The 27,699-nt window shown below is 55.9% G+C and overlaps 1 protein-coding gene across 6 annotated transcripts in view; it reads left to right on the top strand.

The window, feature by feature from the left end:
• ARHGAP39 (Rho GTPase activating protein 39) overlaps window positions 1-27,102 on the top strand; it is an 83,619-nt gene extending 56,517 nt beyond the window's left edge. For 3 of the 6 annotated variants that reach the window (XM_038175266.2, XM_072034205.1, XM_072034203.1), the window contains exons 2-11: window positions 3,541-3,975; window positions 10,761-10,841; window positions 15,599-17,003; window positions 18,067-18,628; window positions 20,069-20,161; window positions 21,810-21,883; window positions 22,308-22,507; window positions 22,611-22,702; window positions 22,792-22,961; window positions 23,103-27,102. In XM_038175266.2, coding sequence (XP_038031194.2) covers window positions 3,541-3,975; window positions 10,761-10,841; window positions 15,599-17,003; window positions 18,067-18,628; window positions 20,069-20,161; window positions 21,810-21,883; window positions 22,308-22,507; window positions 22,611-22,702; window positions 22,792-22,961; window positions 23,103-23,297 — 3,307 coding nt within the window. In that variant the 3' untranslated portion in view covers window positions 23,298-27,102. The remainder of the gene's footprint in view (window positions 1-3,540; window positions 3,976-10,760; window positions 10,842-15,598; window positions 17,004-18,066; window positions 18,629-20,068; window positions 20,162-21,809; window positions 21,884-22,307; window positions 22,508-22,610; window positions 22,703-22,791; window positions 22,962-23,102) is intronic. The other 3 variants (XR_011807308.1, XM_072034206.1, XM_072034204.1) reach the window with 3 other exon arrangements.
• Window positions 27,103-27,699: the final 597 nt, after the last annotated feature.

Here is a 27,699-nt window from a genome sequence, read left to right as displayed (position 1 = left end):
GAACGCGGTGCCAAAATGCCCTGCCAGCCCCAGGGCATGCCCGCGCGCACGGCAGAGCTCGTGTCTGCCTCTAAAACCGTCCTGGTTTCTAATCTAATAAACGTAACGTGGCCAAGGCGAGCCTTGAGTGGAACAGGCTCTGACACCCGCACGAGAGGCGTGCTCCGTGTTTTCCCCTGGAGCTCTCCGTCTGGTCGGGATGGATTTGGTAAGCGGCAGGGAGCGGAGAGACCGAACTCCACGAGCGTCTGCAGCTCTTATTCCTCTGGGTCCTGCTCTCAGTGGTCTGCTGGGAGGGTGGGAGAGACACCGGAGACAGTTTGGTGATAGCATGACCACGTTTGGCCATGGTGTAGGTACTTGGCGATTGCATCTGCTCCACTTTAGGGGTCCCTGAGCATCCCCAAGCATCCCCGTCCTCGTGGTGGCCTCCAAAATTCAACAGCAGCCCGGAGGAGCTCTGCGTCCATCACATCCTTGCCACCCGTCTTGGTTCTTCTCTGCTTCTCCCGGTTTCTTAAATTAGCTTGAAATTCACAGAACCTCACTTTCTTGGTTTTCTTCCACAGTTCCTTTCCATCCTAGATATTGGGGTAGATCACGAATGGGTCTTTGTGTAAAAAAAATGTGTTTTGAGTCACAAGATGCTGTGAGCACTTGAGGCTGCATGCAAAAAGCTTGAAGTGTCTTTGGTTTATGGATTATGACCAGAGGGCTGGTCTGGAAAACTCACCTTGTTTTTGGGGGGATCCATCCCCAAAGTGCCAAAGCTGGGGGTTTCCGAGAGTTTCTGCATAACTGATTTATGGTTATAAGGATATATGGTTATATGGGAGCCCAGCTGCGCATCTCCCGTGGTTGGTTTTTGGGGTTTTTATCAGTCTGTAACCATTTGGGATCGCTCCACCCTTGGCACTCACTGCACAGTGCCGTGTGATCAGCAGGATGCAGGGGCACTGGGATCGAGGTTTCCTGGCATTTTGGGGCTGTTCCCCCCAAAGTTTGGTAACCCCATCCCGCTCGAAGCATTTTTGCTCGAGCAAGATGCGCTGCGTGGCCAACCCTAATTTTTTCCAGCTCCCTTTTTCAGTCTGTTTAGGAAGGAAGTGTTGCATCTTTCAGGTTAATGATGTCTTTTCGTAAAAAATATTAATTGGCACTGAAACCACCGGTGCGGGAACAAGCCCTCGCTCCAAGCACTTTGATACCCTGCTAACTGCTGACGCTCAGCAGTTCTCTGTGCGCTCATCAGCCAGGGCTTTCGAAGGTTTGGCACCGAGGAACTGTCCCTGGTGGCTGAAACAATTTTTAAGTAAAACAAATTTTAAGTAAAGCACGTTTTACGTAAAAGGAGTTTTAAGAAAAGCAAATTTTAAGTAAAACAATTTATAAGTAAAACAATTTTTAAGTAAAACACATTGTAAGTAAAACAAATCTGGAGCAGAACATTCCTGCAGGGTGCCACGTGCGTAACGAACCAAGTTGTGCTGCTTGGAGGCAGAGAATCAAAGCAACTTGGGCACTTCTGGGTGTAATTGGGTGTTTCTGGGTGTAGTTGGCTACTTCTGGGTGTAGTTGGGTGCTTCACGTTGTAGTTGGGCGCTTTGGGTTGTAGTTGGGTGCTTCGGGGTGTAGTTGGGCACTTTGGGGTGTAGTTGGTTGCTTCTGAGTGTAGTTGGGTGCTTCACGTTGTAGTTGTGTGCTTTGGGGTGTAGTTGGTTGCTTCTGGGTGTAGTTGGGCACTTCTGGGTGTAGTTGGTTGCTTCTGGGTGTAGTTGGGTGCTTCACGTTGTAGTTGGGTGCTTTGGGTTGTAGTTGGGCACTTCTGGGTGTAATTGGGTACTTCAGGTTGTAGTTGGGCACTTCTGGGTGTAATTGGGTGTTTTTGGGTGTAGTTGGCTACTTCTGGGTGTATTTGGGTACTTCAGATTGTAGCTGGGCAGTTTGGGTTGTACTTGAGTGCTCCTGGGTGTAGTTGGGAACTTCAGGATGTAGTTGGGTGCTTTGGGGTGTAATTGGGGACTTCAGGTTGTAGTTGGGCACTTTGGGGTGTAGTTGGTTGCTTCTGAGTGTAGTTGGTTGCTTCTGAGTGTAGTTGGATGATTCTGGGTGTAGTTGGTTGCTTTGGGGTGTAGTTGGGCACTGCAGGGTGTATTTGTGTACTTCAGGTTGTAGTTGGGCACTTTGGGGTGTAGTTGGTTGCTTCTGAGTGTAGTTGGGTGCTTCAGGTTGTAGTTGGATGCTTCTGGGTGTAGTTTGCTCCTTCTCAGGGTCTGTTAATGGGTGGCGAGCTGTATGGCAGGCGAGCATCCCCGCCACCAAGCAATCCCCCGAGGGCTGCCAGAAAAACGTCACTTTGAGTTTTCTGCTCAGAAAATGACTGATTTAAGAGGAATTTACCCCCCCCGGCTCCTTCCCCCTCTTGCCGTGGGTCGCTTCCTTCCCCACAAGGCGCACGCACGGCATCGACCCCATCCCCTGACCCCGCTGTGCTCTGCTACAGAAAGATGCTGGCTCGGCAGTTTTTCCCCCTCGTAACTGCGGTTATCAATAAACCCCACGTCGTTTTAAGTGCCAAATAGGTTGGAATTGAAGCTGCTCGTCATTGGGTGGTGTCACGAGCTTTCCGGGCACGCGGCGCGGCATCGCCCCGTCCCTAGGGAAGCGCAGGGTGAGCAGCCTGGCCCGAAATGGGAAGAGGAGGCTGCTGTGGCTCAAAGATTTGTTTTTTATTTTTTTTTCCCCCTGGGCTTTTGGGAGCCTTTCCAGTGGGTCTGGGGGTCCCCGAGCCCCTTTCCCTGCAATTCACCACTTATAAACTCCTCTAAGGTCTGCGCTCCCGTGGGCTGTACCCAATGCTCCTGCAGCACGGTGGCTCCAAGCCCCTTTGGCTACCGGAGATTGCAGTCAACTTCCCCGCTCCATTTTGGGTGGATTTGGTAAATAATGATGATTCTGGGCCGAGCCCACTCCTGGCACCCAGAGGAGTTGTGCTACACCCATACCCGTGACCCCATCACCGTGTCGGGGTGCACGCACGGGTTGTCCCATGCTGATGTCGATCCAGGGCCAAAATCCCAAAAATGAGAAGTGCTGCGCCCTGCCAGGCCCCAAATTAAAGCCTTATGGGGGGGACCTGGAGGAAATGTTGGGACTCCACAAAGCTGGAAGTGGCCTCCAGCTTTATTCTCCCAACCTTCTCCGTAGCAGCACTCAGACCGGGGAGCGCAGACGGGCACAAATCCCACGGAAGGACTTTTCATTCATAAGAACATCCCCGTTATCTTTTTACTGAAGCCCCCACACACAAAAAAAAAAAAAAAGAAAAAAAAATGAAGAGTTTGAATAAAACCTGTCTGGTTATAAGCCTCAGCATCCTCTGGATTAGCAAAAGATGACGACTTCGGTGCTTGGAGTAATCTGAAAAATTGGTTGATTCCCGTTGTCGGCGTGATGACGAGTTAATTAAATCTATTTTCACGTTTCAAGCCCTGCTATGCTGCTTAAACCCCCCTCCTCTCTCTGCTTGCTCCCCCGCAGGCTGGAATGGGTGGAAATCATCGAGCCTCGGACGCGGGAGCGCATGTACGCCAACCTCATCACGGGGGAGTGCGTCTGGGACCCGCCGGCCGGCGTGCGCATCAAGCGCACGAATGAGAACCAGTGGTGGGAGCTCTTCGACCCCAACACCTCCCGCTTCTACTACTACAATGCCACCACGCAGCGGACGGTGTGGCACCGGCCGCAGAACTGCGACATCATCCCCTTGGCCAAGCTGCAGACCTTGAAGCAGAACACGGAGTCGCCGCGAGCCTCGACGGAGAACAGCCCCGGGCGGAGCAGCAATGTCAGCAGGGAGGGCAGCACCAGCTCCTCGTTGGAGCAGGAGCTGGAGGGCGGCGAGAAGGTGCCCGAGCAGACGAGGTCGGGCCGCCAGTCCACCCAGTACACCGTGGTGAAGGAGGAAACGGAAAGGTGAGGGCGGATGGTGATGGGGCGCCGCGGTGCCGCGGGGTCCGGGGGACTTTGGCCACCACCGTGGAGGGGCAAAGAGCGGGGTCCTGGTCCTGCAGCGGGGAGAAATTCATCAGGAAGCTCCCCTAGCGAGGTCTGGTGTCTTTTAAGGTTTATGGTTTGCTCATGAATTGAGTAGTCACTGGAGGAAGAGGTGCAAGCACCCGTGGGAGCTGCTCCTCCTCGTTAGCGCTCGCTGAGGTGTTCTTTCCAAAATAATTCCCTGGTGATGCAGGTTTAAAAGCTTTTTCCCCATTTGTGCTTCCTCCCTCCTGCCTGGGGGGAGATAAAAATAAATTAAAAAAAAAAAATTGGGTGCCACTCAAAAGAGCAGATATTGGTGTGCCGTGGGAGATTTCCAGCTGGGGGTGACGTGTTGGTCCCCTTGGGGGTTCAATCCGTGCCACATCTGGCTCGGGGAAGGGGCAACGCCATGGGCTGAGCCCGCTGGGTGCATTTCCAGCAGGGCACGGGGAAAACTGGTTAAAAACACGTGGATTTGGGTTCTTCTGTGGCCATCGAAGCAGCCCAGGATGCTGGGTGGGGGGTTTGTTCCGCGGCTGGGGGCTTTCTGCATCAGGAGCTGAGATTTTGAGGAGGGAAGGGGGGATTTTGGCTGCTGACCTGCAGGAAATCCCCAGGGACACCGAGGTTCTGTCTCCAGAAGTGGCCAGGGGTGGATAAAGCCAAACACGAGCTGTGCAAATTAAAAATGGATTTTGGATGGTGGTGATGGCTTCTCCGTGCCCGGGGCCCCTCCGCGTTCTGTTATTGTTCCACAAGCTGGAAAAATGTGAATTTCTGTGTGACGTGCTCGTTTTGTGCCCCTGTGAGCCCTAAAACGTAGGAGGGCTGCATCAGGCACGGTGTTTTTTTGTTTTTTTTTTTGCCTTGTTGGTGCTTTTTTCTTCTCAACAGGAGAGCCAAGGTTGAAAGGGGGCTCTGGAGGTCACCTGCCTGAATCCCCTGCCCGAATTTTCACAGCTTTGAGCCTTAAACTCATTTCAGCAAGGTTTCGGTCCCAAATTTTCTCTGGTCTCACAGCGAGGTCAACGGCTGACCTCAAGGAGCCATCAAGGCCCTTGGGACCACCAGGTCCAACCTCCAACCCAACCTATTGGATCCCAGCCCTACACCACGTCCCTCAGCGCCCATCCCATCACACCTCGTGCTCAGAGGTGCCCCACGGGTGTGGGATTTGGGAACAGGATGGGGGATTTGGGAACAGGAGCCTCTGCTTTGGCTGGAGGCCACGGTGGCCACCGGTTCCTTGGTGCGACCAACACGGTTTTTGGGATCTCAACGCCAGGTTTGCCTGGGTGGAGGATTCCAACAGAAATCCTGGCTTGCCCAAGACTTTGCATTTTCTTCCTTAAAATGGGAATTTTATCTACAAAGCAGGACGTGGCCGCTCTGAAATCTCACCCTGGCGTTGTGTCGGGTCACCGGGTTTGGGCACGCTGCGCCTCGGTCCGTGCAGGGCCCCAGGGGAGCTTTCTGTGGACCCCTGTGCCACAGAAATTTGTTTTTTTGGGGTTTTTTTTCGGGTGTCTTCACCCAAATCCCACCTGCTCCGAAATGGCGCCCACGTTATTTCCCAAAACTTGCCCTTTTCTCACAGGTTTTCCCATCCCCGGTTCTGAAACCCAATAAGATAAAGATAAAGTAAGATAAAATGCAACCCTAGAGATAAAATAAGATAAAATGCAACCCTTAAATCTCCCTGGATTAAGTGGAGCTGAGCCAAAATAGCCAGGGGAGGGGGGTCTCTTAGAGACCCCTTCCCAAAACGGGACCTTGCTGGCTGCAGAGCCCAGGAGGGGAGCCCCAAAAAAAGGGGAGCCCCCTTTTTACTCCCAAAATCTGGAACACCACAGGCAGCCGAGGTGGGATCCCACCCCAAAACGTGAACTCCTCCGGGACCTCATCCCCCCAGCAGGAAACGCAGCAGGAAATTGCAGGTTTTTCAGCAAACGGGGCTAAAACAGAGATTTTCTCTTCTTGTTTTCTCTCCTCTTGCTTTTTGCTCTCTGGCACCCGACGAACGCCGCGAGCTCCACGGGGAGACGTTTGCGGGGTGAAGGCTGGGGTTTAACCCCTTTCCTCATGCTGTTTTCAAATATTTGGGGGAAAATCGTTCCCATCTGGCATTTCCTTGGGGCAACGCGCTTTGGGGCAAATTGGGGCAAAGCTCTCCGTCCACATCCTGCTGATTTTTTGTGTTCTGTCTGCACAACAGGCTCGGGGGAGCTGGGTGTCCATCCAACGCGTGCTTAGGGCATCCAGCCCGACGTGCAGTTTACATAACAGCAAAGAAAAACATCTTTTCCCCCTTTTTTTTTCTTTTTTTTTCTTTTTTAGAAGCAGCGGCTGTAATTAAGCGTATGAAGCCTTGCGGTCCGGCGATTAGCGCAGGGGATTAGGCGCTGGGATTTCATTTTCTATTCCTGGCTTTTGCCACCGCGCTGTGCTATTTTCGGGCACGTCACTTTCCCTTCTTTTAAAAATAAAAGCAGCGCTCGGAGCCGCTGGGAAGCGGTGCCACCTCCTCTTCCAGGGGGGAAAAAGGAAAAAAAAAGAAAAAAAAACATGATTAGACTTTTTTTTTTTTAGCTCTGATGGAGGTGCAGTCCCTTTTTCTTGATGCTTCACGATTCATCAAATGGGGCTTGGGCAGGAACTGGGGTGGGGGGCGCAGGGGGACAGGAGCCAGAGGGGGAGCTCCTCTGGAGCCATTTGAAGTTAATTTTTCCCCTAATTAGCAGTTTTATTCCCTTGGTAGGGCTCAGGTGGAGCTGTTGGGCTGCGGGCACCCTCCAGCTCCTTGGGTCCGTGGTGGGGATGCGGTGGCACCGTGTCCCGGTCACGGGTCGCGGGGCTTTGGGTGGACCCAAGGATGTTGCCACACGTCGTGCTGAGGAGGAGGAGGCTGATCCCTATGTTTGGGGGATCCCAAATCCCAAAAAATCGCCACCAGGGATTTTGGCCTCATCAGTGCGAGCTCAGATGCAACCACGGTTGTCGGAGTTAGCCTGCTGAGACGACAGACGTCGCCCCGCTTGGGCTGCTAAAATCAGAGTGTTCTGCACCTCCCCAGCCCCTCGGAGCCCTGCATGGGCACTGCCAGCATTTGGGCAGGATGAGAAGGAGGAAAACGCCCCAATTTTTCCGTTTCTTTCCTGGTTCTTGCTCTGCCCCGTTTGCAGTGGATACGTCGCCGACCCAGCCGAACCTCGCTCAGCACCCGCACGGGGACGGCACAGCTGGGGACAACGTGGTCCCCTCTCCACCGCCCTGCACTCTGGGGTCACCTAGGTTGGAAAAAAACTTCAAGAACCCCAAAAAACAACCGTTGGCTTGACCTAGGGCGTCCCATGGCTAAACCACCTCCTCGCCTTGAGTCCGTCCGGAGCCGCAGGAGGATGGAGACGGCAGGACAGGGACAGAAGGACACGGGCATGGAGCTTTCGGGAATTCCTGCCTCTGCCCAGTGACTCAGAGCTCACTTCTGGCTTCATGCATCATCCTCACTGCTGTGTGAGCAAAAAAAAAAGGGTTTTCTGGTGGGGTTTTGCAGACCGGCACCAGCCTGACCTGGGTTTGGGCGCAGCGAGGCGCACGCGGGCGCTGGTTTTGGTAACTTCATGGGGGCAATCAAAGACCCTTGGTTACTCCAGAAGATCAAACGGCCTCTGTTTGCCCAGAGAAACCTTGGGGTCTCCTCCTTGGAGAGCTTCAGCCTGTAACTCGTGGCATTGTGGATGGATTCGATACCTGCCTTCAGTCCCCTTGGCAGCTTCATCAGCAAGAGCTCATCACCACAATAATGAACTCAAACTCATCAGCGACACTAGGACTGTGCTTTGGGGTTGTTCTGCCAAAGATCCTTTGCACCAAGTGATTGGAAACCATCTAGAATTCGTGCGTGGCTCCTCGGACCTCCTGGTGGGTGGGCACGAGCAGGGATGGAGGTTTGGGGAGCCCGGGTCCCATCCTCAGCTTGCTCCCAGAGTCCCAGCCAGCACAGTTTTGCCCTGAGATTGAAGGAAACACGTTTGGTGCCCTTTATTTGCAAGAGCCTTGAAAAATGTAAGGTTGTACGGGACTGCTGATGATCGGGTGATTTTTTTGTGTATTTTTTTTGGAAGGGAGGGGACAAAGTGAGGTACACAGCATGTAGTAGGTGTCTGGAGTGTGTTGCCATGGGAGGTGGATATTGCTTCAGGTTCAGAAAGGGATTAAACAAATCCCAAGCAACCAACCCATAAACGTTTCTGAAGTGGGTTCCTTGGAGGACACCTCCCTGCTGATGACCCTAACGCAGGGACCGGGTGCTGGGGGGCACCTTGAGTTGGACTTTCTATGCTTTTCAGGAGTTGGACCTGATGATGCTTGTGGGTCCCTCGGCACATTCTGTGATTCTAAGAACTTGCCTGAAGGTCTTCTTGACCTCGAGTTTCCTTGAGGTCTTCTGGACCTTGAACTTCCTTGAGGTCTTCTTGACCTTGAGTTTCCTTGAGGTCTTCTTGACCTTGAGCTTCCTGGAGGTCTTCTTGACCTTGAAATACCTTGAGGTCTTCTGGACCTTGAGCTTCCTTGAGGTCTTCTTGACCTTGAGTTTCCTTGAGGTCTTCTTGACCTTGAACTTCCTTGAGGTCTTCTGAACCTTGAGTTTCCTTGAGGTCTTCTTCACCTTGAACTTCCTTGAGGTCTTCTGGACCTCGAGTTTCCTTGAGGTCTTCTTCACCTTGAGTTTTCTTGAGGTCTTCTGGACCTTGAGTTTCCTGGAGGTCTTCTCCCAACAACCACTGCCATAAACCTCAAGTATTTTTTCCACAGCTTCTTTAGGAAGCTTTGTGAGCATCGGTCCCCTTCCATCAAACCTACCAAGGCTTGCCCGCCGTGGAGGGGACGCTGCAGTCGTGGATCTGGGTACAGCACGATAAGAGAGAGCTGACGCCTTTCCCTTGAGAAGAGGCTGAATGTCACGAAAGAGGAGGCACGCGCCTTCACGTGCGTTGGAGAGGGAAAAGGGATTAAGCAATTCAACGCCGTCATAATTTCAGGGCTCAGAAGTCTCATTAAAATTAGCTTTGACAGAAGCTTAATTTTATTGCCACTTGCTTGAATAAATTCTTTGAGGTCTATCCTATTAGGAAGATTTGTTTTCTTCTCCCGAAACCAACATCTGATCTGAATTTTATTAACGCAAGCGCCTTAATGTGTACGTGGGGCTTGTTAATGCGGCAGCTTAGAGAACTGCTCAGGAGGAAGTTATTTCTCCAGATGTTTGCTGTTACGTTCTGGTGCGGATCAAATGTCTAATAATTTGCAAACGAGCCTGACGATTTGCACAGCCCTCAGAGGAGATAAAGGCAAAAAAAATCCTTTCCTGTGCTCCCCGAGCAAATACCGGCCGTAAGTAGGAGCAATATCAGAACGCGTTGCCCTTCGACAACGATTAATAACGTGGCTAACGAGCGCGGGAGGGGCACGGCGTGCACATGGTACAACCAACTGCGATGTGGTAAATGAGAATGTGCCCAAAAAAGGCTTTTTTTGGCACTCGCCCCTTCCACCTGTGTTGGCTTTGGCCAACGGAGCGGCAGGGCTATTAGTGGGAGGAGTGGGAGCGATGTTGGTGAATATCCATAACCCTTGCCCTCTGCATGGGGCTGTTGTTATAAATCCCACCCCATCCCATCCCAACCCATCCCATCCCATCCCCGTCCCCATCCCCATCCCAACCCATCCCATCCCATCCCATCCCATCCCATCCCATCCCATCCCCGTCCCCATCCCCATCCCCATCCCCATCCCACTCTACTCCACTCTACTCCACTCTACTCCACTCCACTCCACTCCACTCCACTCCACTCTACTCTACTCCACTCTACTCTACTCTACTCTACTCTACTCTACTCTACTCTACTCTACTCCACTCCACTCTACTCCACTCCACTCTACTCCACTCCACTCCACCCTACTCCACTCTACTCTACTCCACTCCACTCCACTCTACTCTACTCTACTCTACTCTACTCTACTCTACTCTACTCTACTCTACTCTACTCCACTCCACTCCACTCCACTCTACTCCACTCCACTCCACTCTACTCTACTCCACTCTACTCTACTCTACTCTACTCTACTCTACTCTACTCTACTCTACTCCACTCCACTCCACTCTACTCCACTCCACTCTACTCCACTCCACTCCACCCTACTCCACTCTACTCTACTCCACTCCACTCCACTCTACTCTACTCTACTCCACTCCATGCTACTCCACTCCACTCCACTCCACTCCACTCCACTCCACTCCACTCCACTCCACTCCACTCTACTCTACTCTGCTCTGCTCCGCTCTACTCTACTCCACTCCACTCCACTCCACTCCACTCCACTCCACTCCACTCCACCCTACTCTACTCCACCCTACTCTACTCCGCTCTACTCTGCTCTACTCTACTCTACTCTACTCTACTCTACTCTACTCTACTCTACTCCACTCTACTCTACTCTACTCTATTCTCTTCCATCATCTGTTAATCACCCAATTAATGACTCAAAACTTGATGTCAGGAGATGGGCACAAAGCCCAGCCCGACGGGGTGCCCATCTCTGTGGATGGGCTTCACGGATCCTAAATCTTTGTTGATCCTAAAGGCAATGGGACGTTAATAAGGGCACATGCGCGTCGCAGTCGCTGTTGTAACCCCTTGTTCACCATTACTGTATTGCAGTTCGCCGCCCTCCGGAGTGTTTGAGAAAGAATATGACATTTATCGGGATTACAATGCGGAAGGTCAACTCCTCCACTACAGGTAGCCAAAATTTCCCTCCTGTACCGGGGTTCGGGTCCGAAACGTGGACTCCGCAGCGCGGCGTGGGGCGTGGGCAGCCTGTGGGGAAGGGGCTGCAGATGTCTTCTGGTTTTCCTCCCCGTCTCGTTTCCTCCACCTGCTGTGGTTTTAGCTTTATGACCGCCCTTAATAAGGGATTCGTTTTGGATTTATTTTGGTGTTTTTTTGGAGCAGGGGCGCCGCGTGCCCTTTCGGCAGCTCGGTGCCATCTGCGCTGCTCTCTGAGCACTGGACCACGGCCTGGCTGCTTCAAAATTTCATAAAATGGCATTTTAATATTTTCTTTTAATTCTCATAGACAAGGAAGGCATTTCAGGCAGGCACAAGAGAAGTCGTGGGGTCTGATATGGGGTTGGGGGTGCAGCTGGGACCCTCCTGGTCCATCCCAGCGCGTCCCAGCGCAGCGGGCGATGTCTCGGATGGCTCTCGGCACTGCAACCACATTTAGGCTCCTTTTGGGGATTTGTACATGGGTGTGAGCACACATTTCACCTATTTCGTGCTTGTCAGATGGGCGTCAGCGTTGTCCTGCTCGGATCGGGGTCGGGATTTCAGGTGATCGTCGGGCTGAGGAAACTGCCCCCCCAGCTTCCCTGGATTTAGGCTGGTGGGGGGGACACGGAGCGCTCGTGGGGACACGGAGAGGTGATGGGGACATGGAGCAGGACAGGGCTGTGGTGCCGGACCAATGCAGGGACAGGACCCGATGCACATTCTGGGGACAACACCCCCACTGCGAGTGCCACCCCCGGCAGCAGCTGCCCCCGCCCTCTCCCCATCGATTAAAAAAGGAAATTTCACCCCAATCAGTGCGCGTGGCCCTGTTTGTACCCGCGCCCGTCTCGCTGCAGGGGACGCCTCCATCTCCCCGACCTCAGCCTGGAAAAATTCCACAGACAGCCCTTGTTGTCCCCCCTCCCCCCAGCTGCAGCCAGGAAGCTAATTAGCAGCTTTGGTTAATTAGCTGAGAGTGGGCTTCCTTCTGGAGGAGCCGGTCTCAAGTGCCCCCTGCCTGCGGGCTGCGGGGAGGTGGGAGCGGGGCTGGCGCAGCCTTGGGGAGGGGGGCTCCTGGCCCGAGCCCCTCCTGCGGGCTCCAAAATCGGCATCGGGGCTCAGCACCCTGGGGTGCGTGGATCTGCTCGGGTGGGAGCAGGAGCCGAAATCCCCGGCTGGCTGCGGGAACGCGTTGCCAGCTCACCGGGACCCCCGAGCACGGCTCCCCGCGGCGCTGCGCCTCTCGGAAATGTCACCACCACTCCCCGCCTTCTGCTGCCAGCTCCTCTTCATCACGATGAAGGCTCCTCCACCTCCCCTCCTCGCTCTCACGTAAGAGCCAGCCAAACGAGCCCGTTTCAGCCTTTCCTTCAAAACCCAGAGCCCACAAAAATCCTTTTTCCCCCAGTTTTCTGGTCCCCGGTGCAGGTGAGGGGTGGAAGGGATGCGGACCCGTCCACCTGTCCAATGAGCTGCTGCTCGTCCTACAGAAATTAGGGGATTTTGGGGGGGTTCCTGCGAGGGAAAACTCCGTGGTATTGAAGGGGGGTGAGGGATGGAGGGCTCGTTATCTCCTCCTCCTGGCTTGGCTCCCGCTGCCGCTAATTGGAGCGGACGCCACGGGAGACGGGAAGCGGCGGGCGGGGGGAAATATTGCACGGAGAAATTCGGGTTCTGCAGCCCTGAAGGCAAAAGCACGGTCCAAAAACGCACCAAAAAGGTGCCCCGAATGTCGCAGCCTGCTCCTTTCATTAAGGGGAAGGCTTGGCAGGGCGGCGCGCTCAGCCCAAGGCAAAAATCTCTCCTTCTTTTCATTTAACTGCGGCGGTTCTTTGGAGTTTTGTTTTTTTTTTTTTTGGCAGGGAGCTTCGTGCTTGCTTTGCTCGCAGGCCTCGAGGCTGCAGCAGTATTTTAGGCAGGGAACGAAGCCCCCGGGAGACCTCGGGCACCCTTGGAGCGAGCCTTGCCGTCGGCAGATGGGCTGGAGGCTCTCCAAAGCTGAGCGCGGGCGGCGAGATGAGCCCCGTCCCCGCCTGTTCCCGGCCCCCAACCGCTGCTGACACCCCTCCGGTGCCGTTCCTGCTGCTTCTTCCCCGTCGCAGGGATGCACCAGGAAAAGCTGAGTGCCGAGGCAAGAGCGAAACCCATGTGCACAGCAGGGGAGGCGAGGAGGAGGAGGAGGACGCGGAGAGGCCGGGGGGCTCGGAAACGCACGGCAGAGGAGGCGAAACGCCGTTTGCGCTCCCCCAAGGTTTGCAGAGGAGCCCGGTGCGCTCACATTTTGGGGCAAAATGCACTGATGCAGCCCCTCGCCGGACGGTGGGTGCTGGCCTCACTGGGTCGGAAGCACCCTGGGATCGCAGCCCTGCCGAAATGCCCGCGCCCGGTGCAGGGAGCCGAATCGCCGCCCTTCCAAACGCCGTCAGCAGCGAGCGGGGATTTGAGATCTCCATCAGGATCTGAGCTCCGGGGTGTTTGTAAGTGTAGCTCTTGCGTTGGCACGTCCTTGGGCACGCCAGATAAGGAGCAACGAAGTCTTGGGGGGGTCGCATTGGAAAGATCTCCAAAGGGAACGACCCCGCGCGGGGACAGCGAGGACGGTTCTGCCTGGGTTCACCCTCTGCTGGGTGCGAGCACCGCCGCGCACGAACCACGTGGGAAGCTGATTTATGTGAATTACTGCAATTTAAGGGCTTTTTTTTCCCCTCCGAGAGGTGAAAAGGCATTTAATTCTAGAGCTAAATTACTGGCACGGGCTGAATAACACCACCACAAGCAGAGGCAGCGCGAGGAGATGCGCGTGTCGGGGTCGGTCTTGCTTTTGGGTGTTGCAGGACAGAAATGCAGCAGTTTTGGTGCAACGCCCGGTGCTGCTGGCAGCATTTGGGGCAACGGTGCCAGAGTCTGCAGGGGAAGATGGGGAAGGTCGGTGGTGCTGCTACAGCAGCCCCGCCACGGTCCGTGCTGGTGTTCCCTGGCGCAACGCTGATTTTAACGTCCCTGCCCACTGATTTCACATAAATTGTTTTTTCTGGTACAAGGTTAGAGGATTTTGGGGGGCATTTCGCAATGGGGTTGCGCGTGGGGTTGTAAGCGCAGCCGTGCTGGTGCCATTTCAAGGGAAATTCAAAAATTCAAGGGAAGAGGAGCGAAGGGGAACCAGGACGAGCAGAAACACTCGCGGAGCCGTCTGCGGGCATCGGTTTTGGCACGATTCGTGGAGCCGAGCCATGCCTGCGAGCACCAAAAACAGGCACTTTTTCTAGCAAAACCCTGCATGGAGCTGGGCTTGGCCCCGTGCTGGCCTCTCCTCGCCATCAGGATCATTTCCACTTATCGCCGTCACCGAGCCTCTCGTGGGCACGGCGGCTGCAGCGATTTAGCCGCAAAAAGAAAAAAGCAAAAAGCCCTTTTCCGAGCATTCCTTTTACAGGCAGAAAATTAAATTTAGCCCGTGGTGATGCTTTCTAGTGCTCAGCAATAACCCCGGATGGCACGGTGGAGCTCTGGGGTTATTGCTTGCTGTTCCTGCTCTGATTTACAGCTCTGCCTCGGCTGGGGGACGCGAGGCGCCGCGCCGCGGTCTGCTCGGTGGGGTTTTTATTCCTACCCGCTGCTGCTGAAATAGGGGTGGGGGCTGCAAATATGGGAAATGGGAGAGGTTTTTCACTCTCTGGTTGCGGTGCCTGTGGGACGGAGGCGGGTTGGATGTATGGGGGCGGTTTTGGAGGCTCCCCTCTGCACAGAGCACCCCGGGGGACCTGTCCCTGTCCGGGGGTGGTCCCTGCACCTCGGTGGCACCTCTGGTGCTGCTGGGGATGGCTCGGGTCTGACCGTTTTTGACCTCCTCAAAGACATCAGATCTGCCCCAAAAGCAGGTTTCTCCATCGTGAGCTTCATTTTTAGCAGAGCTTTCAACCCCAAAGGCACCGGGACGCACAGCGGCGATGCTGGGGTTGAGGAACTGAGCAGGGCTCTGTCCCATTCCCAACTTGATGTGGTGTAACGGGGGGGCTTCTGGAAGCCCCAGCTGGCACCAGGCTCTCCAAGACCCTCAACCGGGCCCCCATCTGCGCTGGCTGCAATCCAGCTTGAAGGCTGCAGCCGAAAAGCTGTGGAAACGCCGTGCAGATGAAAGCAGTCAAAAAGTTTTCAGCACGAGCATCGCGTGCAGGGTGCTGGTCTTGCTCTAGGAGCCCAGCTGGGCACGGCACCCATCTAAAACGCCCCAAAATTGCCCCAGCTGCTCTGGTGCTGCCAGGAGGTGCCCCCCGTGGTTTCAGAGCATGAGGACGCCGGTGGCACGCGCAGGGGTTCATTCACGCACCCGTTATAAAAACCCTGAGTTTGGGTGTTGTGGTCCTTCCCGGAGCTTCTTCGTGCTGTGCCCTACGCCATTTGTTTTTTTTTTTCAGAGTTTCAGTGGAAAATTTCAGGAGGGGGGGGGGCGAGGCTGGGGTTTTTTGTTGGCGGGGAGGGCGCACCAAAGGAACGGGGACGGAGGGGACAATGCCCAAGCAGGGGGCTGGAGGAGAAGGAGGGGGACACCGGGAATCCAAGGAGGGGGCCGGGTGGAGGAGGTGGGATGGGGATGCGAGGAGGGGACGTCCAAATGTGGTGTGCACGGCTCTGGGACGTGGAGCTGTGCGCCATGCCCTGGGCTGTCCAAGATTTTTTGGCTACCTTACAGGTCACCCCCTGACCGCTGTGTTTGCCCCCCCCAGGACGTCCTCCCTGCGATGGAACGCCGGCACCAAGGAGCGGATGCTGATCAAGGTGACCGACCGCGAGCCCAGCTTCCTCATGCACCAGGGCAACGGCTACGCGCCCGACGGCCAACCGGGCACCCGCTCGCGCCGCCCCTCGGGGGGCCAGCAGTCCCCCAACCTTCAGACCTTCACCCCCGAGGCCGACAACTCCGTTTTCTTCCCGGAGAGGAAGCCCTCGCCCTTCTTGAAGAGGGCTGAGCACGTGGGCAGCTGCTCGCCGCTGCTGGGCCGGGGCGATTCCTTCTGCTCCCCGCTGCAGACGCAGCACCGCAAGCACTCGAGCGAGTCGCAGCCCTCCTCGCCCCGCTACGCCTACGAGCCGCCGCTCTACGAGGAGCCCCCCATGGAGTACCAGGCGCCCATCTACGACGAGCCCCCCGTGGACATGCAGTACGAAGCCAGCGGCAGCTACAAGGCCGGCTCGCCCCAAAAGTCGCCCATCCGCAAGCCTCACCCCTTCCTCCAGTCGCCCAAGCAAGGCTCCAACTCGCCCTACCAGCAGCTGGTGCTCACCAAGCAGAAGTGTCCCGACAGGTTCATGAGCCTGGAGTACAGCCCCGCGGGCAAGGAGTACGTCCGGCAGCTGGTCTACGTCGAGCAGTCGGGCTCCAGCCCCAAGATGAAGACGGGGTTGCGCCACAAGTACTCGCCCAACCCCATCGGCGGCTCCTACTCGCTGCAGCACAGCCCCTGCCTGCTCCGTGACCAGCGCCTGGACGTCAAATCGGGTGACTACAGCAGCATGGAAGGACCCGAATTCTGCCCCGGGCAACCAGCGGGCCAGGCGGCCCCGGGCGAGGACTCTATGTCGTGGTCCAGCCAACAGGACACCATGTCCTCCACCGGCTACTCGCCCTCCACCAGGAAAAGGAAAAGCCGCAAGCCCTCGCTGCCCCACGAGCCCAACGCCTCCTCCACGGACGGCTCGGGGGACCGGGAGGCTCTCGGCGAGCAGCCGGCGGCGGGCGAGGATCGTGCCGTGCCGGCGCGCTCGCAGATGAACCGGACGGAGAGCAAGGCGGCCGAGGCGGAGGCGGCGCGGGGCTTCCCCGAGCCCTTTTTGGCGCAGGCACGGCTGGCGTGGGAGGCACAGCAAGCTCACTACCACATGAAGCAACGGAGCAGTTGGGATTCCCAAAAGGACGGCTCGGGCTACGAGAGCGACGGCGCGTTGCCCTTGCCCATGCCGGGCCCGGTGGTGCGAGCCTTCAGCGAGGACGAGGCGCTGGCCCAGCAGGACAACAAGCACTGGAAGAGGAACACCTTCGAGAAGCTGGGCTTCCCCCAGATCCTGCTGGAGAAGAGCGTCTCCGTGCAGACCAACCTGGCATCCCCCGAGCCCTACCTGCACCCATCTCAGGTAACGACCCGGGGGCGTCCCTGGTGGTTTTGGGGGCGTCCCTGGTGGTTTTGGGGCATCCCAGGTGGTTTGGGGGTGTCCCCACACATCCCACGGACCCCCCATCCTTTGGGTGCCACTGAAGCCTTGGCAAGCCAACCATGCTTGGCATCCTCACCACACTGACGGTTAAATAAAGCTCGTTTTCGTTGTAAAGCAGGTTTGAACCCCAAATTCTACCTCAAATCCAGCAGGACATGCCCGCAGGTGACACCACAGCCCCGGTAGCTCGAGCTCTGCGCCGCGCTGTGGCTTCAGGAGCTGCTTCTCCTCCAACAGCTCCCGTGCCAGAAACCAGGGTTTGGCCGGCAATTTCTTCGGGGCCGTAGCAGCTGGGATGAGGCAGAACCCAGGGTAGTTTAAATAAAAAAATTAAGTAAGTAAATTGCCCTTCTTAATTAGAACATTAGAGCAGGAGGACCCCTAGCAGGACCTGCCAGGGGGTCACGGCCACCTGCTGTTGGTGCTCAGTCCCTCAGGCTCTGGCTTCCCCCCAGCTGTGCTAATTAATTAGGGCCGGGGCTAATTGGATTCAATTGTATATCGGGAAGAAATTGTTCACGCTGAGGGCGGTGGGATGCTGGGGCAGGTTGCTGATGCCCCAAATCCTGGGTCAGCACTGGTACCAGTAGCAGGAGGACCCAAACCAGCACCAGGTCCTCACCAGGTGGGTGATGTGCGAGGCTAAACCCCAGGCACCAAAGTCCTTCTGCACATGGGATCCAAGGGAAGAAAACCCTATCTGACAATGCCTTTTAGGGTCCCACCTGCTCCTGGTGTCCACGAGAACGTGTCTGGCTCCCAAAGTCACTTGTCCCCAGCCTGGTGCTGGTGTCCACCAGCCTCCTCCTGGGCTTGGGGACACCAGAAAACCGTGTGCGAAGGTGGCTTTGTGGACAGGGGGCTGGCCACCGTCGTCTGCTGTCCACAGTGGGTCAGGACTCAATGATCTCGAGGTCTCTTCCAACCTAGAAATTCTGTGATTCTGTGATTCTAATAACCCTGCCCGGCCGTTCTCTCCCAGTCAGAAGACCTCGGCGCCTGCGCCCAGTTCGAGAGCAGCAGGCAGACCAGGAACATGATGCCCAGCGCCAGCTGCGTCTTCCCCACCTTCAACCTACGGAAGCCCTCCTCGGAGACGGACATTGAGAACTGGGCCTCCAAGCACTTCAACAAGCACACGCAGGGGCTCTTCCGTAGGAAGGTGTCCATCGCCAACATGCTGGCCTGGAGCAGCGAGTCCATCAAGAAGCCCATGATCATGACCAACGACCGCAACGTCAAGAAGGAGGCGTGCGAGATATTTAAACTGATTCAGATGTACATGGGGGACCGGCGGGCCAAGACGGACCAACTCAACGTGGCCTTGGAGATCGCCACCAAGGGCTGGAGCATGCAGGGCCTGCGAGACGAGCTCTACATCCAGCTGTGCCGGCAGACCACCGAGAACTTCCGATACGAGAGCCTGGCCCGGGGCTGGGAGCTCATGGCCATTTGTTTGGCCTTCTTCCCCCCCACCCCCAAATTCCATTCCTACCTAGAAGGATATATTTACAGGCACATGGATCCGGTGAACGACACCAAAGGTAAGAGGCAAACCGGGTGCCGTTGGCCGATGGCGCACCCACCCCATTCCTTGGGTCTTGTTTTTTTTTTTCCTCTCCCCGTCGTGTCCTTGATGAAACGTGGGTGAGAAATTCGGCCAGGAGGTGCAGTGGTTGCAGGGCTGGCCCCTTAGCACCGACCCTCTCCTCTGGGCGCACAGCAACCCAGCACGAGGCCCGGCACGAAGGGAGCTTGGACACCTCCGCTCACGGCGCGGGCTCGGCCGCCCCCGAGGTGCTGGGTGGGGATGAGCCAGGGGGGTCCCATCAATTTGTGTGGCCCCCGTGCTCTGGTTTCACCTTCCCTCTCCGCGAATCAGAGCTCCGTGGGTTTTGGGATGGCCGCATCCTGAAGATCCACCAAGTCCATCTCCTTGTGAGCAGGGACGTGGGGGAGCTCCCCCGGAGCCTCCTCCTCTCCAGGCCGAGCAGCCCCAGATATTGGGGTCTCTCCTCGTGGAAAGGGGGGCTCCAGGCCCTGCCACCCCTCATGGGCCCTGCGCTGGGCTCTTCCCAGTGTGCCCAGTGCTCTCCGATATATGCCCAGGGCTTGCTGCTATGGGGGCCAAGTGCTCACCCCATTTTCGATACGGTCATCGAGCCCATACTTCAACACCCTCTTTCTAAAAACCTGAACTGAAAAAGTTCAGGTTGACATCCAGACACCCCAGATAGATGACATCCACCACATCCATCTCCACGACGAGCCCCGTGGGGCTCTACATGGGGACAACCCCCCCCATTGGGGCACGGCGAGGGGCCCGCGGCCACCACCAGCACCCGCAGCAGAGGCACCAAGCTCACTTCGCCCCGCGCCACGCGCTGGCTTTGCTGTGCCACCGAGCGGAGACGCTGCCCGTGCCCGCACCACGCGTCGGCCTCATGCCGCCCCGCTCAGCCACGGCACTACCGAACGCGCCCTCGACCCACCGGGGCGCTCACCGGAGCCCGTGGGAGCGGGCAGGTTTGAAAGGCCCCTGCCCGTCCAGCCATTTTGTTGTTTTGTTCCATTTTTATTCACTTTGTGTTGTTTCATTGTTATTTGGTTTCCTTTTTTTTATTTTTTTTTTTAGGTTTTATTTCATATTTTTTCAATTTTCTATTTTCCTCCATGTTTCGTATTTATGTTTTTATATTTATTTTTATATTATATTTTTATATTTTTATTTCATTTTGTTTGATTTTTATTTATTCTTGTTTGTTTTTAATCGTTTTTCATATTATTTTGTTTTTACATTTGAATATTTTATATTTTTTAATTTTGACTTACTGCATTTATTTTTATTTGCTTTTTTATTTTTTTAATTTTATTTTTTTTAATTTCCTTCCATTTTATATTTCATTCCATTTTATATTTCATTCATTTCGTTTTATTTTATTTTGTTCCATTCTGTTGTCTTCATCGCTTTGTTTGTTTCCCAGTGACACAGCACATTAAAGAGGTCCTGGAAAGGAACAGTAAGAAGAAATCCAAATTGAGAAAGAAACCCAAGCCCTATATCGAAGAGCATGATGGTAGGGGTCGTGTCACCGCTCGCTTGGGGCCCCCCCTCTCTCGGCCCTCGTAGCAAAGCTGCTGCTTTTCGGCTTTCACCCCCCCACTCCCCAGCTCCCCCTGGGCTCTGCTCGCTGCGTAGGTGCTTGGAGGGGCTGCGCTGCACGGGGAGCGGGGAGGAAGGGGCTCGGGGACCCCCCCGAGTGGCCGGGAGTCCCGAATCTGCTCTTTGATGGTTGGACTTGATGGTCAACTGATGATCTTCGTTGACGGTTGGACTTGATCATCAATTGATGATCTTCATTGGTGGTTGGACTTCATGATCGATTGATGATCTTCATTGACAGTTGGACTTGACCAATTGGTTATCTTCATTGACAGTTGGACATGATGATCAGTTGGTGATCTTCACCAATGGTTGGACTTGATGATCAGTTGGTGATCTTCACCAATGGTTGGACTTGATGACCAATTGATGATCTCAGTTGATGGGTGGACTTGAAGATCGATTTGTGATCTTCATTGACGGTAGGATTTGATGATCAGTTGGTGATCTTCACCGATGGTTGGACTTGATGACCAACTGATGATCTCAGTTGATGTTTGGACTTGATGATCAATTGGTGATCTTCATTGACAGTTGGACTTGGTCAATTGGTTATCTTCGTTGATGGTAGGACTTGATGATCAGCTGATGATCTTCACCGATGGTTGGTCTTGATAACCAATTGATGATCTCAGTTGATGTTTGGACTTGATGATCAATTGGTGATCTTCATTGATGGTTGGACTTGATGACCTTGGTCATCAAGTCCCCAGTGGGCATAGGTGTCACCATGCGATGGCTTGTGCCGGCATCACCACATCTCGGTGTCATCATAGCTGGCATCAGGACAGGGGGACCCCCTGGTCCCCACACATGGGGGGCTCCAGAAAACCCCAGAGAAACCCATGGCTGCCTTTGGCAGTGGCATCCAGGGATGGAGGCAAACGATGACCTCAGGTTGGGTTTAATCACGACATTTTTGGGGGTGTCAGGATGGTGGAGGGGTAGCAATGCCAACGAGGAGCTGACCACAGGATCTTCTGAAAGATGACTTTGTTCTCTGCTTTGCACAAATATAAAAATAAAAAGTACATAAAGTAATGAAAATATATTTAAAAAAAAAAAAGAATAAAAAATAAATTTTAAAAAATATTTTTAAAGGGATTTTGCCTGGAGGAGGAAGCAGAAGGAGGCAGCACATTGCTTCCCCCGTCCTCATCCATGTGGATACCCAATCAAATCCCCAGGGGCTGGTTTAGAAGGATCCAGTTTGTTTTGCTCTTGGCTCAGGGAAAGTTTGGGGCCACGCGTGCATCCCCGCGTGCATCTGGACCCGCAGCCATGCTCCTGCTGCTGATCCAGCAGGGTCACTGGTGGTGGTGGGAACTGGTCAGATCCTGCTCTTCGGGGCCACGACGAAACCAAAGCTTCTGTCCTGGACACGGAGCTCCCGGGATGTCCCCAGAGCGGGGCCATCCCCTCCTACTGCTCCGTGTCCACCTTGAAAGGACCCCAGCAGGTGACAGGGACGGAGATGGAGCCACCACCCCCGGCGATGCCACAGTGGTGGCCCCCGGTGGCTCCCCGACGTCCTCGTGACGGCGCTCTGCTCTCTCTTGCAGGGGTGGCCATCAGCACCTACGCCAAGTACTGCTACAACAAGCTGCAGAAGGCAGCCCTGACCGGAGCCAAGAAGGTACCACCGGGCCCCACGGACGTGTTCCTGCCCGCCGAAGTGGCACCGTGGTGGGGACAGGGGCAAGCGGCACCAGAGACAGGGCAGGGCGGTGCCACGGGTCCCCAAAATTCCATGGGGGGAAGGTGTGGGATGGGCACGTCAACGTGAAGTGAGCACGGCCACGATGCAGGGCTCAGAGTAGAGAGGTTTCAGGAGCAAAGTGGCTCCTTCGGTCCTTGGCACTGCCTAGAGGGGAGGCACGGGGCCAGATCCAGCTTTTGGGGGGTCCCCGCGTTGGGCGTCCTCCTCCTCCTCTTTGTCCCACCACGCTCATATTCTCTGCGTCCATCCCTTCGGCATCCCACCACGCTCAGGGTTCAAGGTCCGCAGGTTCCTCCCAAATCAGACTCAAAGGTCCACGTGGTGGGACTGTCTCCCGCAGGGCCTGAAGAAGCCGAACATCGAGGAGATCCGCCACGCCAAGAACGCCGTCTTCAACCCCTCCATGTTCGGGAGCTCCCTGCAGGACATCATCGCCATGCAGAAGGAGCGCTACCCCGACCGGCAGCTGCCCTGGGTGCAAACGCGCCTCTCCGAGGAGGTGCTGGCGCTCAACGGGGACCAGACCGAGGGCATCTTCAGGTACGGCCCCGTGTCGCCCGCGGTGGGGGTCGTCACCACCCCCACTGGTGCCCTTCGGGGTGAGGAGCAGCCCCCAAGCTTCTCCTTGCTCCAACCCACCCAGGGTCCCCGGGGACATCGATGAGGTCAACGCGCTCAAGCTGCAGGTGGACCAGTGGAAGATCCCCACGGGCTTGGAGGACCCCCACGTTCCCGGTAGGGGCCGGGTGGGCGCGTTGGGGGGGGGGGGCATGGGGTAGGGCAGAGCTTCAGCCCCATATCTCACGGTTGCCCTCGTCCCCCAGCATCCCTGCTGAAGCTGTGGTACCGGGAGCTGGAGGAGCCGCTGATCCCCCACGAGTTCTACGAGCAGTGCATCACCCACTACGAGAACCCCGAGGCAGCCATCGCTGTCGTCCACTCTCTGCCCAGGATCAACAAAATGGTGCTGTGCTACCTCATCCGCTTCCTACAGGTGAGAAGGACGGGGTCCCACCACTCCCACAACCCCCGCTGATGGTTTTGGGGTGGTGGCGCGTGGTTTTGGGCTCCCCCCTTGGTTCCTCGCTCCCGTCTCATCCGAGGAGCTCACCCCCCCCGTGCTCCTCTTCCCCAGGTGTTCGTGCAGCCGGCCAACGTGGCCGTCACCAAGATGGACGTCAATAACCTGGCCATGGTGATGGCCCCCAACTGCCTGCGCTGCCAGTCGGACGACCCGCGGATCATCTTCGAGAACACCCGCAAGGAGATGTCCTTCATCCGGGTGCTCATCCAGCACCTCGACACCAGCTTCATGGAGGGCGTCCTATAGCGGCACGCGGGGCGAAGCCACCACCCGATCCCACCGCCACCCCGTCCGCCCCGACCCGACGTGGCCGAGGAGCACGAGCCGGGTCCCCTGCTCGCTCCCGATGCTCCGGCCACCTCACTCACTGCCCACCTCCCCGCTGGACATTTTGGGGGGTCCTGGACTCGCAGCACCCACCCAGGAGCACCCCAGGGTGGTGTGGCTGTCACGGGTGGTGTGGGTGGCTGTGGGCGTGGGTGTAGGTGGCAGTGGGGACTGGGGGACGGCACTGGGGACAAGCGGGTCCTGGTTCAGCAATAACCTGTGTCCGTGGGGTCTGGCACGGCCACCGCTGTGGACCAGGTGACAGCAGAGTGGGGCGGGAGACACGACGCAGATATCGAGGTGGCACTTTGGGGACAGGAGGAACAAACGTCCCATGGACACGTGCCACGTCCCTGCGGGTGCTGGGGGCCCCCGGGTGGCTCAGCCCCCTGCCGTTGCCCACCCGGGGGTGCTGGGGGAGCTGGGCAGGCTGGTCTTGTCCCGTCCTGGTGCCCGTCCCTCGGAGCAGCGCTGGGGAGCACAACCCATCAGCACCACCAGGTCCTGAGGGACCCATCTCTGTACCACCAGGTCCTCAAGGACCCATCTCACCACTACCAGGCTCTGAAGGACCCATCTCACCATACATCAGTGCCACCAGGTCCTGAAGGAACCATCTCACCACCACGAGGCTCTGAAGGAACCATCTCACCATACATCACCACCACTAGGTCCTGAGGGACCCATCTTACCACCACCAAGCTCTGAAGGAACCATCTCACCATACATCAGTGCCACCATGTCTTGAAGGACCCATCTCATCACCACCAGGCTCTGAAGGACCCATCCCATCAAAACCAGGCCCTGAAGGACCCATCTCATCATCACCAGGTCTTGAAGGACCCATCTCACCACTACCAGGCTCTGAAGGACCCATCTCACCATACATCAGTGCCACCAGGTCTTGAAGGACCTATCCCATCACAACCAGGCCCTGAAGGACCCATCTCACCACCCATCACCACCACTAGGTCCTGAAGGACCCATCTCATCATCACCAGGTCTTGAAGGACCCATCTCACCACCACGAGGCTCTGAAGGACCCATCTCACCATACATCAGTGCCACCAGGTCTTGAAGGAACCATCTCACTACCACCAAGTCCTGATGGACCCATCTCACCACCACCAGGCTCTGAAGGACCCATCCCATCACAACCAGGCCCTGAAGGACCCATCTCACCATACATCACCACCACTAGGTCCTGAGGGACCCATCTCACCATACATCTGTGCCACCAGGTCTTGAAGGACCCATCTCACTACCACAAGGCTCTGAAGGACCCATCTCACTACCACAAGGTCCTGAAGGACCCATCTCACCACCACCCAGCCCTGAAGACCCCATCTCACCACCCTTCAGCACCGCCTGGTCCCAAAGGACCCATCTCAGCACCCAACCACGTCCCCTTGGCCCTGCTGGATCCATCACGGTACCCATCACCTACACTCGGCCCCAGATGACCCATCTTGGCCCCAGACATCTTTTTGGCCCTGCTTGACCCATCATCTCCTCCTGGAAGAGGTGTGAGGAGCCATGAGGTCCCTTGGTGTGTTGAACCCAGAGCAGGCCTAGGGGAGGCCTCATGGCGGCCTGCAGCTCCCTCACGAGAGGCTCTGCTCTCTGGGGACAGCAACAGGACCCGAGGGGACGGCATGGAGCTGGGACAGGGGAGGGTCAGGCTGGGGGTGAGGGAAAGGTTCTGCACCCAGAGGTGGTGGGGAACTGGGACGGGTTCCCTGGGGACGTGGTCACGGCACCGAGCCTGAAGGAGGTCAAGGAGCGTTGGGACATGGTCTGGTTTTGGGGTGCTTCTGCGTGGAGCCAGGAGTTGGACTCGATGTGGGGCCTTCTGGGTCCCTTCCAACTCGGGATGTTCTGTGATTCCGTGATCTTGGTGCCCATCAGCTCCTCCTGGTCCTTCTGGAACCTTCTAGAACCATCTTGGCACCCAAAATCTCCTCCTGGTCCTTCTGGAACCATCTTGGCACCCACAATCTCCTCCTGGTCCTTCCAGGCCCATCTCAGCACCCATCAGCTCCCCCTGGTCCTTCTGGAACCTTCTGGAACCATCTTGGCACCCACGATCTCTTCCTGGTCCTTCTGGAACCTTCTGGAACCATCTTGGCACCCACGATCTCTTCCTGGTCCTTCTGGAACCTTCTGGAACCATCTTGGCACCCACGACCTCCTCCTGGTCCTTCTGGAACCTTCTGGAACCATCTTGGCACCCACAACCTCCTCCTGGTCCTTCTGGAACCATCTTGGCACCCACAACCTCCTCCTGGTCCTTCTGGAACCTTCTGGAACCATCTTGGCACCCACAACCTCCTCCTGGTCCTTCTGGAACCATCTTGGACCCCCCCACCTCTGGTCCTTCTGGACCCATCTCAACACCCATCAGCTCCTCCTGGTCCCACCAAACCCCCCCCCCGGTGCCCACCACCTCCTCCCAGCTCCCCCCCCACCTCAAGGCCACCACCGCCTGTCCCCGAGGACCCCCCAACGCGTGTCCCCCCCCCCCAGGGCCACCACCACGGCGTCGCCAGCGAGCAAGTGCCTTCTGCTCCATCCGGCGACCACCTTTTTTTTTTTGGGGGGGGGACACAACACATATTTCGGGGGGGCCCCCAGGCCAGTCAGAGTGTATAGAGCTATAAAGAGAGATATTACATAGAAACGTTTGCTAACGAGATAGTTTTAATTGCAGATGCTATTTTATCGCCGCCGCCCGCCCCCCCCCCCCCTCCTCCTCCTCCTCGCCCCGGGGGCCACCGCGTTGTCCCCAAATGGGGACACTGGGGGGGGTGGGGGTGGGGGGGGTCGGTGGCGGGGACCCCCCCCTCCCTCCCCGGCTCGGACAGAAGTTGTACAGAGATTTTTGTAAGCGGCCGCGGTCCCCCCGGGTTCGGGCACCCGGATTTCGGTCTCGTTGTTGTAAACTCTTTAATTTTATTTTATTTCGGTTTATTTTATTATTTTACTTATTTTATTTTATTTTATTTTACTTATTTTATTTGTTGAGTTTCCCCCCCCCCCCCCCCGTATTTTATATATTGATTTTCTCTTTCTTTTTTTTTTTTCCCCTTTTTTACCCCCCCTTTTTTTCCCCCTTTTTTTCCCCTTTTTTCCCCATTTTTCCCCTTTTTTTTCCCCTTTTTTCCCCTTTTTCCCCTTTTTTTTCATTTTTTCCCTTTTTCCCTTTTTTTCCCCTTTTTTCCCCTTTTTTTCATTTTTTCCCTTTTTCCCTTTTTTCCATTTTTTTTATTTTTTTCCCCTTTTTTCCCCTTTTTTCCCCTTTTTTTTTCATTTTTTCCCTTTTTCCCTTTTTCTCCCCTTTTTTTTTCATTTTTTCCCCTTTTTGTCCCTTTTTTTTTCCCCTTTTTCCCCCATTCCCCCCCCCCTTTTTTTTTTTTTTCTCTTTTCAGCGCTGCGTTTTTAATTTATTACGGTGAAAACACTTTAAAAAACAAAAAAAGCAAAAAAAAAAAAATGGAAAAAAACGAGAGGAACAAAACCCAAACCACTCCCAGCCCCGAGAGTGGGGGGGGGGCTGCGGGCGCGGAGGGGAGTGGTGGGGGACGAGCGGGGGGGGGCCCCCCCCCCCCACCAGATTTGGGGTGTGTCCCCCCCCCGCGCCGCTCGTTACCCGAGGAACTCTGTAATTACGCCGCATGGACATGTAGAGGCGACTCCATGTTGTGTGAATAAAGCTACGTATGGACACGGCCTCTCCTCCGCCCCGTTCACTCTGGAGCGGATCGATGGCACCCCATATGGGAACGGGGTGCCCCGGAGCCGATATGGGGCCTCCTGGTGACCCTATAGGGCTGCCATATAGGGGTGGGTGCCCTCCAGGGTGTGTAGGGCCCCGTACGGCCCTATAGAGGGGGGTGGGAGATGGGCCCGGGCCATACGGCCCCTATAGGGTGTGCATAGGTGTATGTGACCCCAAAAGATGTATGGGGTGCGTATAGGAGTGTCGGGGGGGGACGGGGAGGGTGTGGGTGTATATAGGGGCACGGGAGGGTATTTGGGGCATATGGGGGGCTCAGGGTGTGTGGGGGGGTGGCTAGAGGAGTCACTGGGGGGTGTGGGAGAATATAAGGGTCACTTTGGGGGTAGGGGGGGAGTATGGGTGTCCATAGGGTGCATGGGGGTGTATGGGCATCTATAGGGGCACACAGGGGGTGTACATGTACCTATAGGGGTGCCCGGGGGGTGTACGGATGCTTATAGGGGCATGTAGGGGATCTATATGTGTCTATAGGGGGGTCTACGGCTGCCTATAGGGGCATGTAGGGGGTGTGTGGGTACCCAT

Source organism: Anas platyrhynchos, chromosome 2 (genome assembly GCF_047663525.1).
Source record: "Anas platyrhynchos isolate ZD024472 breed Pekin duck chromosome 2, IASCAAS_PekinDuck_T2T, whole genome shotgun sequence".
Lineage (NCBI taxonomy): Eukaryota > Metazoa > Chordata > Aves > Anseriformes > Anatidae > Anas > Anas platyrhynchos.
The sequence above is the reverse complement of the archived record's forward strand: the minus strand, read 5'-3'. Positions and strand labels throughout refer to the sequence as shown.